This window comes from Lepisma saccharinum, chromosome 1 (genome assembly GCF_977018435.1).
Source record: "Lepisma saccharinum chromosome 1, izLepSacc3.1, whole genome shotgun sequence".
Lineage (NCBI taxonomy): Eukaryota > Metazoa > Arthropoda > Insecta > Zygentoma > Lepismatidae > Lepisma > Lepisma saccharinum.
Window position 1 is genome coordinate 64401589 of NC_139229.1, and position 18811 is coordinate 64420399.

Below are 18811 nucleotides of genomic sequence, written 5' to 3' on the forward strand. Positions count from 1 at the left end.
TGCAGATTTAAGCCTGCTGCGAGTCAGCGATCCTATAATGAGACAAACTTCTCTTGTCTATGCTTACACATTGTGTTGAAAATTTTAAAAGAATCTGTGGGATGGTAACACTGCTTCAATATATTAATTTTTTATGAAGAAGTGGAGGTTCTGAAGTCTCGCATCACGTGGCCTACCAGGTCAGCAATATCGTGCACGAAACACAACTTCCTCTTCTCTCGTCATTTTTTTGTTACAACTTTGTGGAAAAATTACACCGGGCTGTAGAAGAAGGCGGTTTGGGCACGAAAGTGGACCTATCTTACCTCCCGTTACCAGTTTTTGCCTCTCCACCCCGTCTGCCACCGTGCTAATACAAAGAGGCAGGTAGAAGATCTGTTCTTCGTGAGGTTTTTATTTTCACCTCCGAGGGGCCTTCCCCTCCCGCCCTCTAACATTTATCAATTCAGGATCGATCCAATTAAAGCAATGGTTTTACAATAACTAATCGCACATTTTGTGTCGTGAAAATGTAGCATCCAAGCTCCCAGTAAACGTCCAAAAAAAAAAAAAAGATTTATAGCATTGTTTGGAGATGTAATTGAAAGGAACAAGCACTGAATTGTAAATGGACGAAAATTTTGCTGTTTTTCCATTCAACGTGGAAAGTCTAATAGTCAGGATACAAGAGGATATGGGCTGGTATTCCAGAGCAGTGGCGGATCCAGAAGTTACAGTTGTGAGGGATGAATTTTAGTTGGGTACCTCACCTCACCGAGAATCAGTTCTAACCTACACATGCAGCGTTGCTGGAATAGATGGTTGTTATTGTATGTAGTTATCATAATTCCTCCCATTGTCACGGTAAAATGAACGATCAGATATGAGAAATGAAATGAATAAACAAACAAAGAAAAACCCATTCTCTGCAGGGGTTACTAGTTCGATCGCCTTTTGATTGATTGATTTGCTTTATTTTACTTCGCTTTTTGTGATCCTTTTTTGAGACATCTTGCAGAGTGGTTCTGATCCAAATTTAAACTGTAGGTTCAGTTCCGATTTGCTTACCATGAGCAAAAAGTGGGCTTTAATCAAACTTTTTTTTTAAAAAAAATCTCGAGCCTGATCAAGTACATGATAATACGAGGGTCACTATTTATATTTTGAGCCTAACAATGAAAAAACAGGAATTTGGCATTGAAAACTGCTTTATTGTTTTTCGAAGTATTCTCCTTTATGGTCAATACACTTTTGCATTCGTTCGAACCATTTGTCAAAGCAGTTTTTCCAATCTTCTTGAGACACCTCCATAATATGGTTTTTGAACGCATCAACGGCGTCTTCCGCCGACGAAAATCGTTGTCCACGAAATTTATTCTTGACATTCGGGAACAAGAAGAAGTCATTGGGTGCCAAATCAGGACTGTACGGCGGATGACCCATCAATTCGATTTTTTGACTGTTCATAAAGTCGGTTGTTAGACGAGATGTGTGACAGCTGGCATTGTCTTGATGAAGAATGATCCGACGGCGTTTGTTTGTTTTCCGTATTTGGCCGAAGACTTCTGGCAAACAAATTGTTGTGTACCATTCAGAGTTGACCGTTCTACGTTCCTCTAAAGGCACAGTTGCCACATGACCAGTTTTCCCGAAAAAACAGGCGACCATTTGTTTCGATGTGCTTCGAGCGCGAACAACTTTTGTTGGATTGGATTCATCTTGAAACACCCATACAGTCGACTGCTGTTTACGTTCCGGCTTATATGCATATAGCCTATCCATGATTCGTCACCTGTTACAATCTTATATACGTCTTTTGAAGCACCACGATTGTATTTATTGAGCATTTGTTTGCACCAATTAACGCGAGCGTCTTTTTGAGTTTTTGTCAAATTGTGTGGGATCCATCGAGAACATACCTTTCTCACAGCTAAATGATCATGTAATATTTTATATATGCTGGTGGAACTAATGCCTATGGTTGCCTCAATCTCACATTATGTCACATGACGATCTTGCAGTATTAGGTTTTGCACAGCATCAATGTTTTCTTGAACAACAACTGATTTTGGACGACCTTCGCGAATCTCGTCGGTGAGCGAATGGCGGCCACGATTAAATTCGTTATACCAGCGTTTCACAGTGGCAAAGGATGGGGCTTCATCGCCAAATGTGGAAGTAAGTTGATCGATGCACTCTTGTCTTAATAATCCACGTCGAAAATCGTAAAAAATCATCGCACGAAAATGTTCACGAGTTAATTCCATTTTATTGTTGTCCCGCAATCTCCAAGGCAACATAAACAACACAAATGAAGCTATTGACAAAACATTTGAAGTACGTTATGGTCAATAATGTCAGACGATTCCGTGCAAACGTCAAATCGCGCCTAACTTCAATCAGTGTTGCCAAGGCTCAAAATATAAATAGTGACCCTCGTAGATAGAACAGTAGAGTCTTGACTCATATTAGGCATAAAAATATATACAAAAGCCTGGTAGTTTAAAGGGGTGATATCCCCTACCTCTCTCTCCTTGGAATCGCACCTGTTCCAGAGAGCTTCTTCCTCCGAACTCATAAGAAAATATGGGAATGGTGTCTTTAACGAATAAAATAAAATCTGGATCAAGCGTACTTGCCCAATAATATTGATTTCCTTCATGTTTGCATATTTCTTCCGTAATAAGGGTGTTTTAATATTTGCGCTTTGAGGTTCAGCCTGTGCAAGTTTGGTCGCCCCAAAATTATATTTACAATACTTTGTTTATAAGGGAAGCTATTCCCATAAAAGTAGACTACAAAATGTCAAAATGTTCACTAATATTAGGTTTCAACTCACTGAATTATTACAATAATTACAAAACTTTTTGTGATAATGGGAACATAATAATTTTCCCAATTCAAAAATTTAAAATATTTAATTATTAAAGTTTGTCCAATTCATGCAAAGATATGATAATCGGGACTGGGCCTAGAGTTTAAACTGGGATCCGAACCACGGGGCCTCTTGATTACAAGGTGATAACATTACCTCTGCTATACACCTCATTTAGCTTGAGTTTAATATTTGAGACGGGTATTTTCAAATTTCTTCGAAATTCCGATTTTTACATGCAAATTTTTGTTTTCTCTTTCCATCTAAATTTCCGTTCATGCAGCCACGCTGGACAGAAAGAATTTCGATAGGATGGAACTGATGAAGGAGCACATGCAAGGGAATTTGAATGAAACTGATAAAGGAGCACATACAAGACAATTTTGATGAAAGTGATAAAGGAGCACATATAAGGGCATTTGGATGAAACTGATAACGGAGCACATACAAGAGAATTTTGATGAAAGTATTGAAGGACAACATACAAGGGAATTTGGATGAAACTGATAAAGGAGCACGTACAAGGGAATTTTGATGAAAGTGATGAGAAGGAGAACATACAAGAGCATTTTGATAAAAGTGATGAAGGAGCACATACAACGAAGGGAATTTGGATGAAACTAATATGTTAGGAGCACATACATGGGAATTTGGATGAAACTGACGAAGGGAATACCAAGGCCTGGATTCGAACCTTCTGTAACGAGATTATGAGTCGCCCACACTACGTGCACGTCCACCGGGGTGGTAAATGCCATGTTTACATAAGAGTGAAGGTGGAGATGCGAGAGAGAGAGAGAGAGAAGTAAAGCATAGCCTGCAACTTCGTTCTTCGGATTCGTTCCCTGATTGCACCGAGAGGGGGAGGTGAAAAGCGTTTCATCACAGCCTTTATTCTCCATTCTCGTCGTTTCACCAACTCTTTTGCGAGTTAATCAGGCTAAGCACAACGAAACATGCGCTGGTGGGTGTTTAGGACGAGGATTTACGAGCCTCGGGACGTATTGCGTGCGGCTGGGCAATTTCTGAGGAGGTCAAGTGACCTTCTCCATACCCGTGGCTGGGAACAGAGACAGTGACCGCGACACGCCAGTGCCTCGCTTCCAGCAAGCCCCTCTCCCTCCCTTTCTTTTTCCCTTTAAGTTCTTACGTTCTTCTCTTCTTCGTTCTATTCTTTCTTTCTTTTTGAGCCCTAACGACTGAGAGGATCGTGGGATTGTTCGGAAAATGCTTTTCTTTTTTTGCTTTCTTTCTTTTCTATCATCGCTGCTGTCTTAAAATGTTTTTATGAGTCTGTTTCCAGCGCCTCGAGCAGTGCTACCAACCTTCTTTACAGGAATGTCTTGGGATTTTGCTTACTTCCTCGAACCTATATTTAGTTACTATGATATAAAAAATGATACATTGGCCGTCTTAATAGTTCGTGTACCCAGTTATCTTCGAATTGTTGGAGGCTATAGGGTTGTTGAATTTTTCTCACCTTTATGAAAAGCTTTTCCAACATCTCTACAATTATTTTTCCTTTGACGCGTTTCTCTTATTTATAGGCAGATAAAAAGATCTTTAATGTATCAGCAAAATAATAAAATATTATTTACATTAACAATTTATGATCATAAAACAATATGCAATATTGATTTATATAAAGGTGTAAATGAATTTAGAAAGGGGTGGCAACCTAAAGTAAACTTGATAAAAAATACAGACGGTGATTTTCTAGCTGACCCAAGCGATATTCTAAATAGATGGAAGAACTACTTTAATGACCTTTTAAATGTTCATGTAGGAGATAAATCAGAAGTAAATGAAGTTCACACAGCAGAACCTTTAGTTCCAGAACCTAACTTGACTGAAGTTAAAGATGCTATTAAAAGGCTAAAGAATAACAAAGCACCTGGCAGTGATTTAATACCAGCTGAGTTAATTAAATATGGTGGAAATTCATTAATATGTCAAATTCATAAATTAATTAGTTTAATATGGAATAAAGAAGAAATCCCTCAACAGTGGAAAGAATCCATAATTGTTCCTGTGTTTAAAAAAGGTGATAAAATGAATTGCAATAATTACCGTGGAATTTCTTTACTCTCAACAACATACAAAATATTGTCTAACATTCTTTTAACAAGACTAACACCATATGCTAATGAAATTATAGGTGATTATGAATGTGGATTTAAACGTAACAGATCAACTACAGATCAAATTTTTCACATCAGACAGACACTTGAAAAAAAGTGGGAATATAATCAAAATGTCCATCAGCTATTCATTGATTTCAAAAAAGCATATGATTCGGTCAAAAGAGATAAATTATATAATATATTAGTAGAGTTTGGAATACCTAAGAAGCTTGTTAGTATGATAAAAATATGCACCAGTGAAACAGAGTAAAATTCGTGTGGGTATTAATATGTCTGACAAATTTACAATTCATGATTGGTTAAAACAAGGAGATGCATTATCTCCATTGCTCTTTAATTTTGCCTTAGAATATGCTGTAAGGAAGGTAAAAGAAACTAAAGAAGAACTAAAATTAAATGGTGTGACTCAGTTGTTAGCATATGCAGATGATGTAGACTTACTGGGGGATGATGTGAATACAATTAAGAATAATGCTAAAATATTTTTCAAAACTGCTAAAGAGATAGGTTTGGAAGTTAACAAAGAGAAAACTAAATATACCAAGTGTTAGGTAATAATCAAAATCTAATTATTGATAACAACTCGTTTGAACCAGTTTCCAAATTCAAATACTTAGGAGTAATATTAACAAATGAAAATTATATTAAAGAGGAAATAAAAAGTAGGTTTAATTCGGGAAATGCATGTTACTTCTCTCTTCATAAACTTTTGTCTTCTCGTTTAATATCTAAGAAATTAAAAGTTAAAATATACAAAACAGTAATTTTGCCTGTAGTATTATATGGATGTGAAACTTGGTCCCTTACATTGAAAGAGGAACATAAATTGAGAGTATTTGAAAATAGGATCCTTAGGAAAATATTTGGACCTAAAAGGGATGAGGAGACAGGTGAGTGGAGAAGGTTACATAATTTAGAACTACATAATTTGTATTCATGTCCAGATATTATTAGAATAATTAAACCAAGAAGACTTAGGTGGGCAGGTCATGTGGCACGAATGGGAGAGGAAAGAGGAGTTTACAGGATTCTTGTTGGGAAACCTGATGGTAAGAGACCTGTAGGAAGGCCAAGACGAAGATGGAGGGACAACGTTGAGATGGATTTAAAGGACATCGGTAGGGATGGAAAAGAGTATCTAGATCTTGCTCAAGATAGGAACAGATGGAAGGCCTGTGTTGCTGCAGCCATGAACCTTCGGGTTTAAGAAGGCTAGAGAGTTAGAGTTAGTTAGTTTTAAAACAATATGCATTATGAATACTCAGTTGACCCAGTAACAGCATTATTTTCATTACGTATTCTCGCGCTGGGTTGATGAGATGTCTAAAAATCAAACACAAATATCCTGTTCCCGTACACCGCTTTTCTAACTGAGGATTGCCACTTTCGTGGATAAAGATGCCATTCGGTACACCACGGATGCCCGCTTTGTGACCTGATGTGACCAGAGTTCGAATTGAAAGAGGGGGTAGCCAGGGAATTACAGCCCCCCAAATTTTTACCAGTATCTTCATTTCTGATATCGTTCCCAACCGGGAAAACCCAGTTTCCTCCCACCTGAACAGTGATCGAAGTGAGGGCTATGCGGGGGATAATATCCCACCAGCTTGCAAATTTTTCCCAAAGTATTCCCCAGCTGTCTCATTGTCACCATGTTCAACCATAGGAGCATCACCCATGTTAACCCTCCCCCCTCCACTTCAGACGCCGCATCTGATAATATATTATGTAGCACTATCATATTATTATTTCCTACTCGTCAATAATTTTCAACATTTGAAGGATGTGAGAGTGAAAATTCTAGTACTAATGTGTCAAATCTTTGTGAAATAGAAATCCTGGAACTCTGTAAGTTATATGTTAATTCGAATTCTGTTTCTGAAAAATGAAAATGGTCTGCAACTTTCAATACATGTTTTTCGGTACTATTCAGGGTCAGATTGAGGTTTAGGTTCTGTATTCCCGTATCAAGGAGCTCACAAATTACGAAACTTTCAGACCGTAGGGACAAGCAAGACCTGTAACTTTGAAACGAACTATCGGATATAAATGCAACCTTTCGTATCGAAGCCACACAACAAGCTGCACGTCTCGCTTGTCGGTTCGGTGTGAAAGCTCTTTTAGATGCGGAAAAAATGTTCGGTTTCTGTGTACTTCAGGCGCAATTGAGTGCCTAAAACGAAAACTCAATAAAACATGAAAATGAATTGTTTCGTGAAAAGTGCATTTAATCTAGAATCAAATGTCAACAGTAGGTGAAAAATTTTGTTTCTCTTTCTTGTAATGCAACATATCCACAGCACTCGGTGCCAACATTTGCCTAAGGGTAGAAAAAGTGTACATCCTTTCTTAGTGCTATTCTTATTCAAATGATAAATTGATTTCCCTTGAGTTAGAAAAGTTATAACACTTGAAATATACTATCTACAAGAAGTTTCTGATGCCCCCCGCTCTCACCACTTACAACCTGATTTCAATCAACACTGGATAGTACAATGTCATACCATGAACTTGCAGTGTAACGTGATCGCAGTGACTGTTGAGAAATAATTAAATCATTAAATTACTTATACGAAAGCATACTTGTAGTGGACTGCGGAAACGATAGAAAAAGTAGTTCAGTGTAAGTTGCGTTTTTACCACATATAAAACAATATTCTGCAGCTCGGAATGCGTAACGCAAGCAACGAAAATTGCACCGAACACTTACAAAGATATCTTCCATCTAATTAAAATTGTGAAATTTAGAACGATCCATTAATTTATTAAAGATGAAAATAAATTATGCTCTTGTCATTTTGTTATTCATTGCTTCATAGGGGTGGGCAGACCATCTGATTAGGGGGGGCAAAAGCTTTTGATGAAAGTTCGGTCGGGAAAGAAAAACCTAATTTTATCTCACTGTTTGTTTTATTGCCTCGATGGGTGTGTGTATATATACACCCCCGCCCGGCACACACACACATATATATACGTAATCAATTAATACGACCCAAAACAAACATTACATTTTTTTACATTTAGATCTTCGGCGTCCAGAAGTTGACAAGACTGGAAGAAAAGCAGACACTGCGAGCAAAGCGAGCAAGAAAATTTTGCGAAATGATAAAAAAAAATAGAAATCGAAGGGCCAATTGCAGGTCTGTGCCCCCCCCCCCCCCCCCGAAGGTGCTCTTGGCCGTCTGAAGAAATAATAAAAGAAAGACGTGAAAATTAATTCCATCTCTTGTCCTGCTATTCTGCTGTCTTGCTTTCCTTTACTTCCATGTTTGCCCCCCTAAAATTGATTTCCGTCCAAGGTTGAGTGTAATGCCCCCTGCCCCCTCTGTTTGCGCCACCACCCTCTTCCCACGTAGTTGCTTTGAACTTTCATCGGCTTGAAAATACTTAATTTTCTTTAATAGTGCGATAATTTCAAAATCGAGAGGTGTTTTTTGAGGGGTAATATGCCCCATGCTTGTCCCTTCGTGAAAAAAAATCTGCGGACGTCCATGATTAGGGGGTCATTTGCCCCCCCCCCCCCCCCTTTGCGCACGCCTATGCATGCTTCCTTGTTTTTGCTTAAATATATCCAGTTCATTTTTGTTTTTGTAAATCATTTCGCTTTTTATTCTAGTCTTGTATCTTGGATGTAATCATGTTTCTTCTGTAACTTACTGAACTCATAAATTCAGTTTTTTTTTTAAAAAAAAACAGATTTTCCTGAACTTATTGATGTGTGTCCTATGGACCAAGAAGGGAATGAATGGTTGGCTAACCAAGTAGGTTTGTAGACTGTTTTGTTTTTACCGTTTTTTTACTGGTACGCCATTTCCATTACCTTTTTGTAGGTGAGAATAAAACTATAATATTTTATTTTAATGAAAGAAATTGTGTGTGTGATTACATGATTGTACGATCATTTACGAACATCCACAATATTTTGATTGGTTCTTATGACGAACACATTAAGTGCTTGAACCAACAGCAGTGGACTCCGGTGTCGAAAAACAGCGGCGATGAAACTCATGACGCCAAATGAAATTCCTCCTGGCTTGGCCCTCAATGTGCCCATGGAGTTTAATTTTTGTACAATTAGAACAAGGACACTTACCGTAAGTAGTTTTTTTTTTTTTTTTTAATGATTGATACATTTTCGGAATCAAACTGACTGTCCAGGTTAGTTTAAGCCATTATATCTGTCAAGAGGTTTTGGCTTTGTCCGAACAGCCTTGAAGTTCGGTCTTTTCGGAAGTGTTGTCACTTAGAATCGTTCAAAAGCGCAAATCAAACGAACAGTCGAGCCGGCAGCATACAGTACGCGACATTGCACACTCGCTTATTACACTCGTTAGCTTGTTTGAAATCATGGAAGTCGAAAGTCAGCCAGCTGTTGGTTGTAGTTCTTCTATAGTGTGGAAATGCAAGTATGTGATGCTAAGTGTTTATAACGCGGGAAAACAATTTCTTTCTTTTAGCACAGTCGTAAATCATATTGCGGAATCTGTGAGAAGTAATGTTGAAGAGCAGAAGATCTTTCATATTTCTATTATGAATAACATGGTGGTGTATTGAATAAGCTACAAGCCGAGTCATGTATGTTGTTCACGGAATACAATAGGTGGTGGCGTCTTTAACTCGTGCAAGTTGATATGTCATTAATTTGGCATCATCGCTTGCCTTTGTTCTTATTGCATCTACTGATTGTATTAGGCGCTGCAGTCGAAGTGCAAATGGAAATAATATCACTTTAAGCCCAGGGCTTGAAGACTGAACTGCGAGATCATTCTCGAAAGATGTTTGCTTCAAGTACGGTCTTGCACCTTTCTGATAATGGTCTCACTCATAATGGCTTCAGTGCGGAATGCCATCGTTGTTAGGTTAGGCTTCTTAAGTTTCTTCTCTTAGCATAAATGATACCTTATTGGTCAGGCCCAGTGGCAGTGTATTTATGCTAAGAGAACTAAACCTACGTCAGAATACGATGTTGGTTGTTGCTTTATGTTGTGAGTGAGACCCTTCCGATACGACGTATAATTCAGACATTACCTTCGTGGTTGGCAACACTGATGACTCACGTGGTGCAGAGAAGAAGGAACAGAGAGTCGCCTCTTTAAATAGTCATTTGGAGTTGGCAAACCGAGCACTGTTATTTCACGTCTGAAAGCCGTAGGTGCTGATTTGACTGCGGTAATTTTTGCCCTGCGCTCTCCCACGGCAGCCCTCGATACAAGCTTTCCCACGCAGTGCTACATACGAACGTCGCAATTGTGCATGAAGGGGATTGATTGTTCGCCACCCTCAATCATTGTACTCTCGTTGGCGATAAAGCCGGGAGACAGGCCTTCGCGAAACATGAGAACCTTTCCGATCTACATATTGCATTCGTCAATTTGGCAGTGAGAACGGTGGTACTTTGCGAGTCTACATTCCGAACACGTCGTCTTTTAGACTGTCATTAGGCTCGTCTATCACTGCTTCGATTTGATAGGTACCACAACTCACCGGAACGGAATCTTTTGTCATTACTCTCGTGCTCCATGTTGATCACGTGTTTTCTCACACGACTTTTACAGTGGCGTGCCCTCAAATTTCGTAAGGGGCTTGCGGATGCGCTTTTTAAAATTGTTCCAGTTTTTGTGCATCCAGCATTTCCTTATAATCCGAACCAGAGGAGGTTGGACTAGCCCTTGCCGGGTTCGCCGCCGACTTTATCTTCTAGACAAATTTTTCCCACAGCTTTAACTTAGGGAAGATGCATTCCCGGCCATTTTAAGGCAAAAATCGACATGTATTCTCCGAAAGACAAAAGTTCCGAGCTGTCAGTGATCTTTTGTCACTTTTGTTATACGGGTAGATTAGCTGATTTTTATTTGATTTTATTTTTATTCTCTTTTCTGCCACTTGGGCTAATCGCGACGATGGGGATGAGTGATGAAATTGATGAGGGGACCCTAAAAAATAACACTCATGCCAATACCGGGATTCGAATCGGGGACCTGGTGTAATAGCGGGCTGTGATAACAAATCCACTACGGAGGTGCGCGGGTAGAAAGAGGGTGTGTTGACCTTCAACCAATCAAGGGAGGTTCGTTACCATGGAGACGGGTTGTTTTTGTTTAGTACTGCATTGCCAAATTTAAATGTTGCAGCGGTTTCCTTAGGGGTCGAAGTGTGTGTGTTGGAGGACATGCTATACCTACAGTTAAGAAAATTTCATGGGGTATCCTCCCAGTTAGAATAATTTATATAAACATCCCCACCTGCTGCATTATCTCCATATTGATACATACAAGCATCCTATAGAGCAAGTGATTTCAATAAGCATTCCAACACAGTAAGAAGTACTGCAACAACACACAATAATTATAATTTAATAATAATAGGCAAGTTATTTATTGGACTCAAACAGCTGAGGCTCATATAAAATGGTTTCACAGTTACGAAAGGTTAGCAGTCACGTGTATGCATCGATGATCAATGAGTGAATGAGGAAAAGGTTAAAATTAATTAAGAGACACGCACAGGGGAATGCCTAGGCCTATAGTAGGACTCGAACCCGGAACTTTCGGTGCCGAGATGATGAACACTCAACGCGTTCGACCATCGAGGCAGCAGAAACCCTTCTGTGATAACCTGACAAGAAGTCCACTGTTGTCTAAGGCACGGGTTCCCAAACTTTTCCCTTTCACGGCGCCCTTAGGATTTCAAGATTTTCCCGCGGCGCCCAAGTCAGAATGTACGAGGGGGGGCTGGAAAGTTCGTGAAATCACCCAGAAGGAATACAGCTGGAACAAAAATTTTAATACATTTTTCAAGGTATTCCCCCCGAAGCTCAATACACGTTTCACAACAATGTTTCAACATTTGTAACCCTTTCAAATAGAAGGTTTTGTCCTGCCATGCAAAACAGCCCTCCACCTCCTCAACCAGTGCCTCTTCGGACGGAAAATGTGTGCCCTTGAGATGTTTTTTGAGGTTTGGAAAGAGGTGATAGTCGGATGGGGCGATATCAGGGGAATAGGGTGGGTGGGGTACACAGGTAAAGCCCAGATCCGCCAGCAATTGCATGGTTTGATGGGCCTTGTGCGAGGGCGCATTGTCCTGGAGAAATTGCACACCACGGCTCACTTTTCCCCGACGTTTTTCCTTCAGAGCCGCCTTCAATTCAATCAAATATTGGGAATAAACAGCAGCACTGAGGTTTTCACCCTGTTTAAGATATTTTATGAGGATGACACAGTCCTTATCCCAAAAGACCGATGCCAGAACCTTCCCTGCTGACCTTTGACTTCGGAACTTTTTCGGTCGAGGAGACCCACTGTGGCGCATCTCCATGGGTTGCTTTTTAGTCTGTGGATCATAATGGTGAATACATGTTTCATCTTCAGTCACCAGACAGCGCAAAAAATCATAAGGGTGTTGAAATTTGCGCACGATCTCCCGTGACATCTGCACTCGTGTTCTCTTCTGGTCAGCATTCAGACATTTTGGGTTCCATTTCGCACTGAGCTTCCGCATGTCCAGATACTCTGATATTATGACACCCACACACTCACGCAATATCCCCAGATACGCAGCAATGGTTTTGGTGGATATGCGCTTATCCTCCATGAACATGTCGTGCACTTTGACAATGTTTTCCCTAGTCACTGCACTTGCAGGCCTGCCAGAGCGGGGTTCATCTTCAGTCTCACCATGTCCAGTCCTAAAACGCCTCACCCATTTGGCTACTGTTGTATATCCTGGGGCATGTTCCCCCAAAGTCTCATGCAAAGTTTTATGGATATCCATGGGGGATTTGTCTTGCAACACGAAAAACTTGATGACACTGCGAAGCTCATTCTTCTCAAATTTCCTTAGGTCCTCCGCCATCTCTTCTTACTGAACGTGAAACAAAAAAAATAACAATGACAAAAGGATCATATGCAGGATAAGAGGTTTACAATATATGCTCTTTCTAATGGCTACAACAATTTGTTTCAATTTTTATTTCTTCTGGGTGATTTCATGAACTTTCCAGCCCCCCCTCGTAGGCCTATCTAACACTTGCAACGCTCAGTTAGTGTGGTTTGGTTGCTTATCTTAAGTTAAAAATAAACACATATTTCAAATTCAGAAACATTTTATGTGTAAATAGTACTAAATAATCATATATTTGGATTGATGAGAGTCCGATTCTAACCATGTGTAGACTAACAAGTAAGTGTCATTTCAGTAAATATATTGGAATATTTCGCGGCGCTCCTGTAAGACAGCCACGGTGCCCGGGCGTCGTGGCGCACACTTTGGGAACCACTGGTCTAAGGCGTTGGTGGGTAAACAACGTGCAAACTTGATTGGAAGAATTATTTCAAACGAGAAGGAAGGCCTGTTTTCAGGTTCCAGAGAGCTAATAATTTGTTATTGTGGATGCATCAATATTTCGCGATGCCCTTGGAAACTAATTAAAACAGAACGAAATCTCTTCCGGGTGTGGATCTCACCAAACACGCTCGACCACCGTACCACGGGTTCAGCAATTTTGATGGGAGTCACACTTCTGATTTCCTCCGCTGCCTGTTCTTGGCCCTCAGAGTGAAAAATAGTTTTGTTTTGTTGCGAAATTTCAGCACGGTTTGGTACAAGATATTTCTATCGATGCCGATCGTATAGTGTGGATCCGAATAATAATTGTTTGGTGTGACTAAGCTCTGTTCAATGTGATTAGACCGTCATGTGTAGTGGAATTTGTGTGTTGGCAATTAAAGAATCAAGGCTTCATTGGTGATGTGGTTGAAATATAAGCTCCGTTCTTGCCTATACCACTCTTCAAATTACTCTTGGTAAACTCGTACGTAGGCTTCGCGTTCCATGTATCTGCTGAAGTTCCTACCAAATAGTATCCAAATAAGCATGTGTGTGTGTAAAGTATGTAAATAATGTCACCGTTATTGAATTTAGTATCCTGTTTCTTTAATGTAGTGAGTGCTATCAAGTATTTAACAGGTATTAGATCCATCAGTATATGACTATGGTTTTGGGCTTCAAAACCCGACGCCTGCGAAGCAGTTTTCCAAATTTCCTCTCTTTTTAAAAAACCGCTATGATATTCCAAAATCTGAGAATTGCACCTGCTCAGAATTCCTGCTAGTGCATTCACATGAATCTTCGTGGGGTTTGCTCTAGCTGTTGTCTAGATTATCGCAATAGTTTAATAAGCTTACGTAGTCACAAAACTATTTCCGCCGAACATACACGAACACGGCTTTGAATTGACAGTACCTTAGATTAATGCACACTATACTACTTGAAATAATATGCATAAAATATTAATTGGGAACTTTACTTTTCATCAATTAGACACAAAATCATTTTTTATTATTCACTAAATATTATCTTTTTATACATTTTGACGTTAATTTCCTTGCCAGGGCTGTTGTTTTTGTACAAAATGTTAGTGAATGTAAGCTAGATAACGAATGTGTGCTCTTATATCTATATATTCTTATACTGTATTTTTATCTATTTTAATAATTATGAATAGTCCTATTAATTATATTAACGTATTTATTATAAACAGGGGTAGAAAAATACAGGGTGCGTTAACATTTTCACCTGACTCCTGAATTTTCAATTTCAGTGCAAAAAATATATCTTTTAATATTTCGATTGATTGGTTGGATTTATTTTTCTTAGTTTTTCTGCCATTTTTGGCTAATCACGAAGACAATGATGAATGATGATAACATGAAATAGAGGAAGGGACAATCACAAACACATATGGACAGCACAACACACAAGTTCCAGAGAGGATTATACTGGCCGTCGGCCCAGACGCCAGTCTCGCTAGTATGTATTACGTGGGAGTAAGGTTGACATTTGAGTGTCTTGAGATGGGTCATCCATTACACCTCTTTTAATATTTCGAGTTCGCTTATTGAAAAATTCGATTTACATTTTTTTAAAAATAAAAAATAACGAGTACAGTATGTGTTTTTTAATGTTTGTGTTTTTTCTGTATCACGTGTACTGTATCATTAAATCATAATAATAAACCTGAACCATTATTTTCACTGTTGCTAGCCGAATTTTAAAATCTGCAGCGATACCGTATGGTAGAGTTGGCCAGATTTTAGAATGTATTGCATAGTTTATTAATACTGTTACCTGTTGAGCCTTCTTTAGGAAAGCCACTCTGGCGCAAGAATTAATTACTTTTAATCCAATCTCGTATTAACTAATAAATGTTTTAAAATCAAATTTCAAAATGTGTAGCCAGATTTGCAAAAAGAAAAGCTGGCTCCTGAGGAAAGGGGCTGGCGCCTGAATTAGTTTTAGTTTTTTCTACCCCTCATTATAAACATCTATTGTTCTTGTTTATTAAACACTTGGTGGGACCTCTCCCAAAATATACTTCTAGATACGTGATCTATGAAACCACAGTGCAAATTCACCACTAATTTAAGTGATTCTAAATATTTCCCCCTTCTTTCCGTTTCAGTTAACGTGGTCGAAGCGCTTCAAGAATTCTGGCAGATGAAGCAAGCGAGAGGAGCAGATCTCAGAAACGGAGCCCTTGTGATCTACGAGTCAGTGCCATCGTCAAGTCCACCTTACGTCTGCTATGTTACGCTACCAGGAGGATCTTGTTTCGGGAGTTTTCAGGTAGGAAAACAGTCCAGTTCCTCTTTCGACGTGCAAAAGAGGTCTGGCATTATGATATTCATCGTTGTCATGCATGACAAACTGACAACAGTTGGTGATGTGATCCATTTCTTTCCTTTCTTTGAACAAAACTTGTTGCATATTCCAGATCTCTCCTTTCCGTACGTAATGCCTCAGCACCCTACTGCTTGATATGATCAGAGTTGTCAGATAGTCAAGATGAAAATAAGGGACAAAATCACAAGTTGAAAATGAGAGACAAAAATCGCAAAATGAAAATAAAAGACAAAATCGCAATTTGAAAATAAGGGACAAAATCGCAAATTAAAATAAAGTGACAAAATCATGAGTTGGAAATAGGGGACAAACTTACCGTTTCCGCCATAATAAACTTTTCTCGCCTTTCAATCTTCAGTTGGCCGCCATTTTCCAATATGGCGATTGTTTCACAGTTTCAGTTTTGGAGGACTTTCCTGTTCATGAGGCAGGTAAATAACAAAAATTCCTTGCGTGTCCTCTTTTTAAAGAAACTTTCCTGGCCCAACTTTATTGCATTATAAACGTATCTACAAATCTAATATTGCTGACGCTATCTATGAGAGACATTGTTTCTCTTACTTAGCTTTTTACCAGACAATTTTACAAAGTGTCTTAAGGTTATTCGCCAGAAAAATTACTCTAGAATCTTCATTCCCCCCTCGAAAAATTACCTAATACCCAAGTACCTCTTCAACAATCGTTTCTATAGGAAAGTTAGAGATCTATGCTGTCTTGTGTTTATATTCGGTGAACTCGTACCAACATAGAATTGAAGTTTAGAAATGACGGTCGCAAGATAAATTGTTGAAATAACTCGTATTTTAACTTGAACCATTAATATGTTGCTGCTATGGACGATTTCGATGGGGTAACAGAACCTTTGCTTTCTAAAGTCCCGAATGGAAAAAGTATTAGCAATTTTCTTCGGTTAAGACTTGCGCACCAAGAATATGTGCTGAAGAATCACATTTAAGTTTATAACTCGATTGACGAATACATAGAACTAAACGATTATAGCCTTCTTTATACACGTATGCTTAGATATATAGCAATTTTTCAATCATATCTTCTATTTACTTGTTCTACATTGAACATAAGGGGGGGGGGGAGGAAAGATTACAATAATACTACTCACCTGTATCTTCCATTTTGTTGATTCACACTGCTTGGAATGGTATTTGGAAAGTCGCTCTTCAAACCTGAAAATGAGAAACATCGTACATAGGATAAATCGAAATGCTACCAGTATTTTAATCTTCTCCATACACTTTTTGTGAATTAATTAGGTCAACGTGAATTGCATCTGACATTGTTTGCTCTACCTATGCTGTTTTTTTCTGACTAGGACTGGGATAACGAAACTTTTTGAAGATATTAGCCACGTACGATAATACTGAAAAATAAAAATAAATTAACCATTTTTGATCCAATCGAATAGTCAAACGTAACAGACTTTGAATACTTTCACGAGTATTGTCTGTATACTTCCGCTATCATTGCTACCGTGCTACGTAAGAAAATATTTCCCATTTATTTCAAAGTTGGTTTAAAAGCTTAACACAATTTACGTGTTTTGCCTGTAATACAAATACAAGTGGCATACTACAATCAGTAGAAAAAGATTACTCCGATTTATTAAATTGTGAGAATGTCAGAAGAGTTTGTTCGAGCCTGAGAAAATAACATGTGAATAATATATTAATTTATTTACTTGTGGATGTCATTTTTAACAGTGCGCCTGTTTATTTGACAAATGCAAAGTTAATATGGACGTATTCTTTACATGTACAATAATATTTGGTCATGCATGTGGTTTTAAATAAAAATCACAAACATGTATTCGTACAAACAATTGTTCTCAAAATCCTAACTGATTATTATGGAAATTATCCACAATTTTTTAAAACATAACTTGGCATAATTACCTTAAGATAATTAGATAAGATTAACCATCACATCATCGTTGAGGCCATCGTTCTTGACACATGCATGATAGATACTCATATCAATAACAACAAACATTGAGTCATTACATTTCGATTACTAATCATTATTACTTAATTTTGGTGCAGATATATTTCTTTCCCTTTACCCTCATTAGCAAGTGTTGATCAAACGGCAATTTTTCATAAATTTCCATTAGTAATTGCTACACTTGATAGCCTATTTCTCATAAAAGGTCAACAGATCGGAGCACAGGGTGAATGTTTAATGTGAACGGCAAGGCCGCCCGGGGGGGGGGGGGGGTAGCAGTCCTCAAAATGCGGGGGAACGTGGGGTGATGCTTTTTCACTCCAGTTAAAAAATCTCAAAAAGGATCATGTATTAGAGACCACTTAATCTGCTCTCTTTCATGGCACCCCTCGTTCATGTTCTCACGCTGCAATTTCACCATTCGAATTTTATAATGTCTTTCCAGATAGATATCTCAGGGGAAGCACTTGTCCCCCCCCACCCCCTGTGGGTACCTTTGACTATACAGTTATAAACTTCCTCGTTTTATTAGTATGACCAGACTGCTTTACATAAAAGTGTACCTAGTATGTTGATTGCTCTGAAAAAAAAATAAACTAGAAATTCACGCTTTTTGTCAAAGATTTTTGTTCTTCCCATCGATCATATTAATTCTCCGTTTTTTGTGTTGTTTCGTACGAACAGCTTCGTGGAGTCTTCTGGATTAACTAGCTAATTGGAGAAACAGGAAAACTAGCATTTATCGTAAAATCTGAGAACCTTTGTGCCAACATTATTCAGTGCCTCCAAAAGAAAACATTCTGCAACCGGAAATTCCAGACAAAGCAGCTCAACAGTTCACAGAATACCGTACAACTTCCGCCGCTTAATTAGATAATCATGCCTCCAGCACTGTTTTTTCTCCTCTCTCCCTTTCTTGCTTCTCTTCTCTCCAGCATTGTCAAGAGTGTAGTCTTCGTATTTTCCTTTGTTTGTCTGTTTGTCAGGTGTAACCCCCATCCAACCTGCTCTCTAAGATAGTGGCGGATAACTTTTTGCGGAACATTTTTTTCTCATTGCTCAAAATGCTGCTATCATCACCATTTTTTTTATTCTTTTTTCTTTTAGTTACCGCGAGGTATTGAGCATTTGCATTGCTCTTCTCATTTCAGATTTCTTTTCGATGAAATGCTAA

The 18811-nt window shown here is 38.6% G+C and overlaps 1 protein-coding gene across 2 annotated transcripts in view; it reads left to right on the plus strand.

Annotated features, from left to right (window-relative positions):
- Positions 1 to 18811, plus strand: part of lft (Limb expression 1 family member lowfat) — a 180206-nt gene that overhangs the window by 97083 nt on the left and 64312 nt on the right. For both annotated transcript variants that reach the window (XM_083132032.1, XM_083132033.1), the window contains exon 2: positions 15461 to 15624. In XM_083132032.1, coding sequence (XP_082988158.1) covers positions 15461 to 15624 — 164 coding nt within the window. The remainder of the gene's footprint in view (positions 1 to 15460; positions 15625 to 18811) is intronic.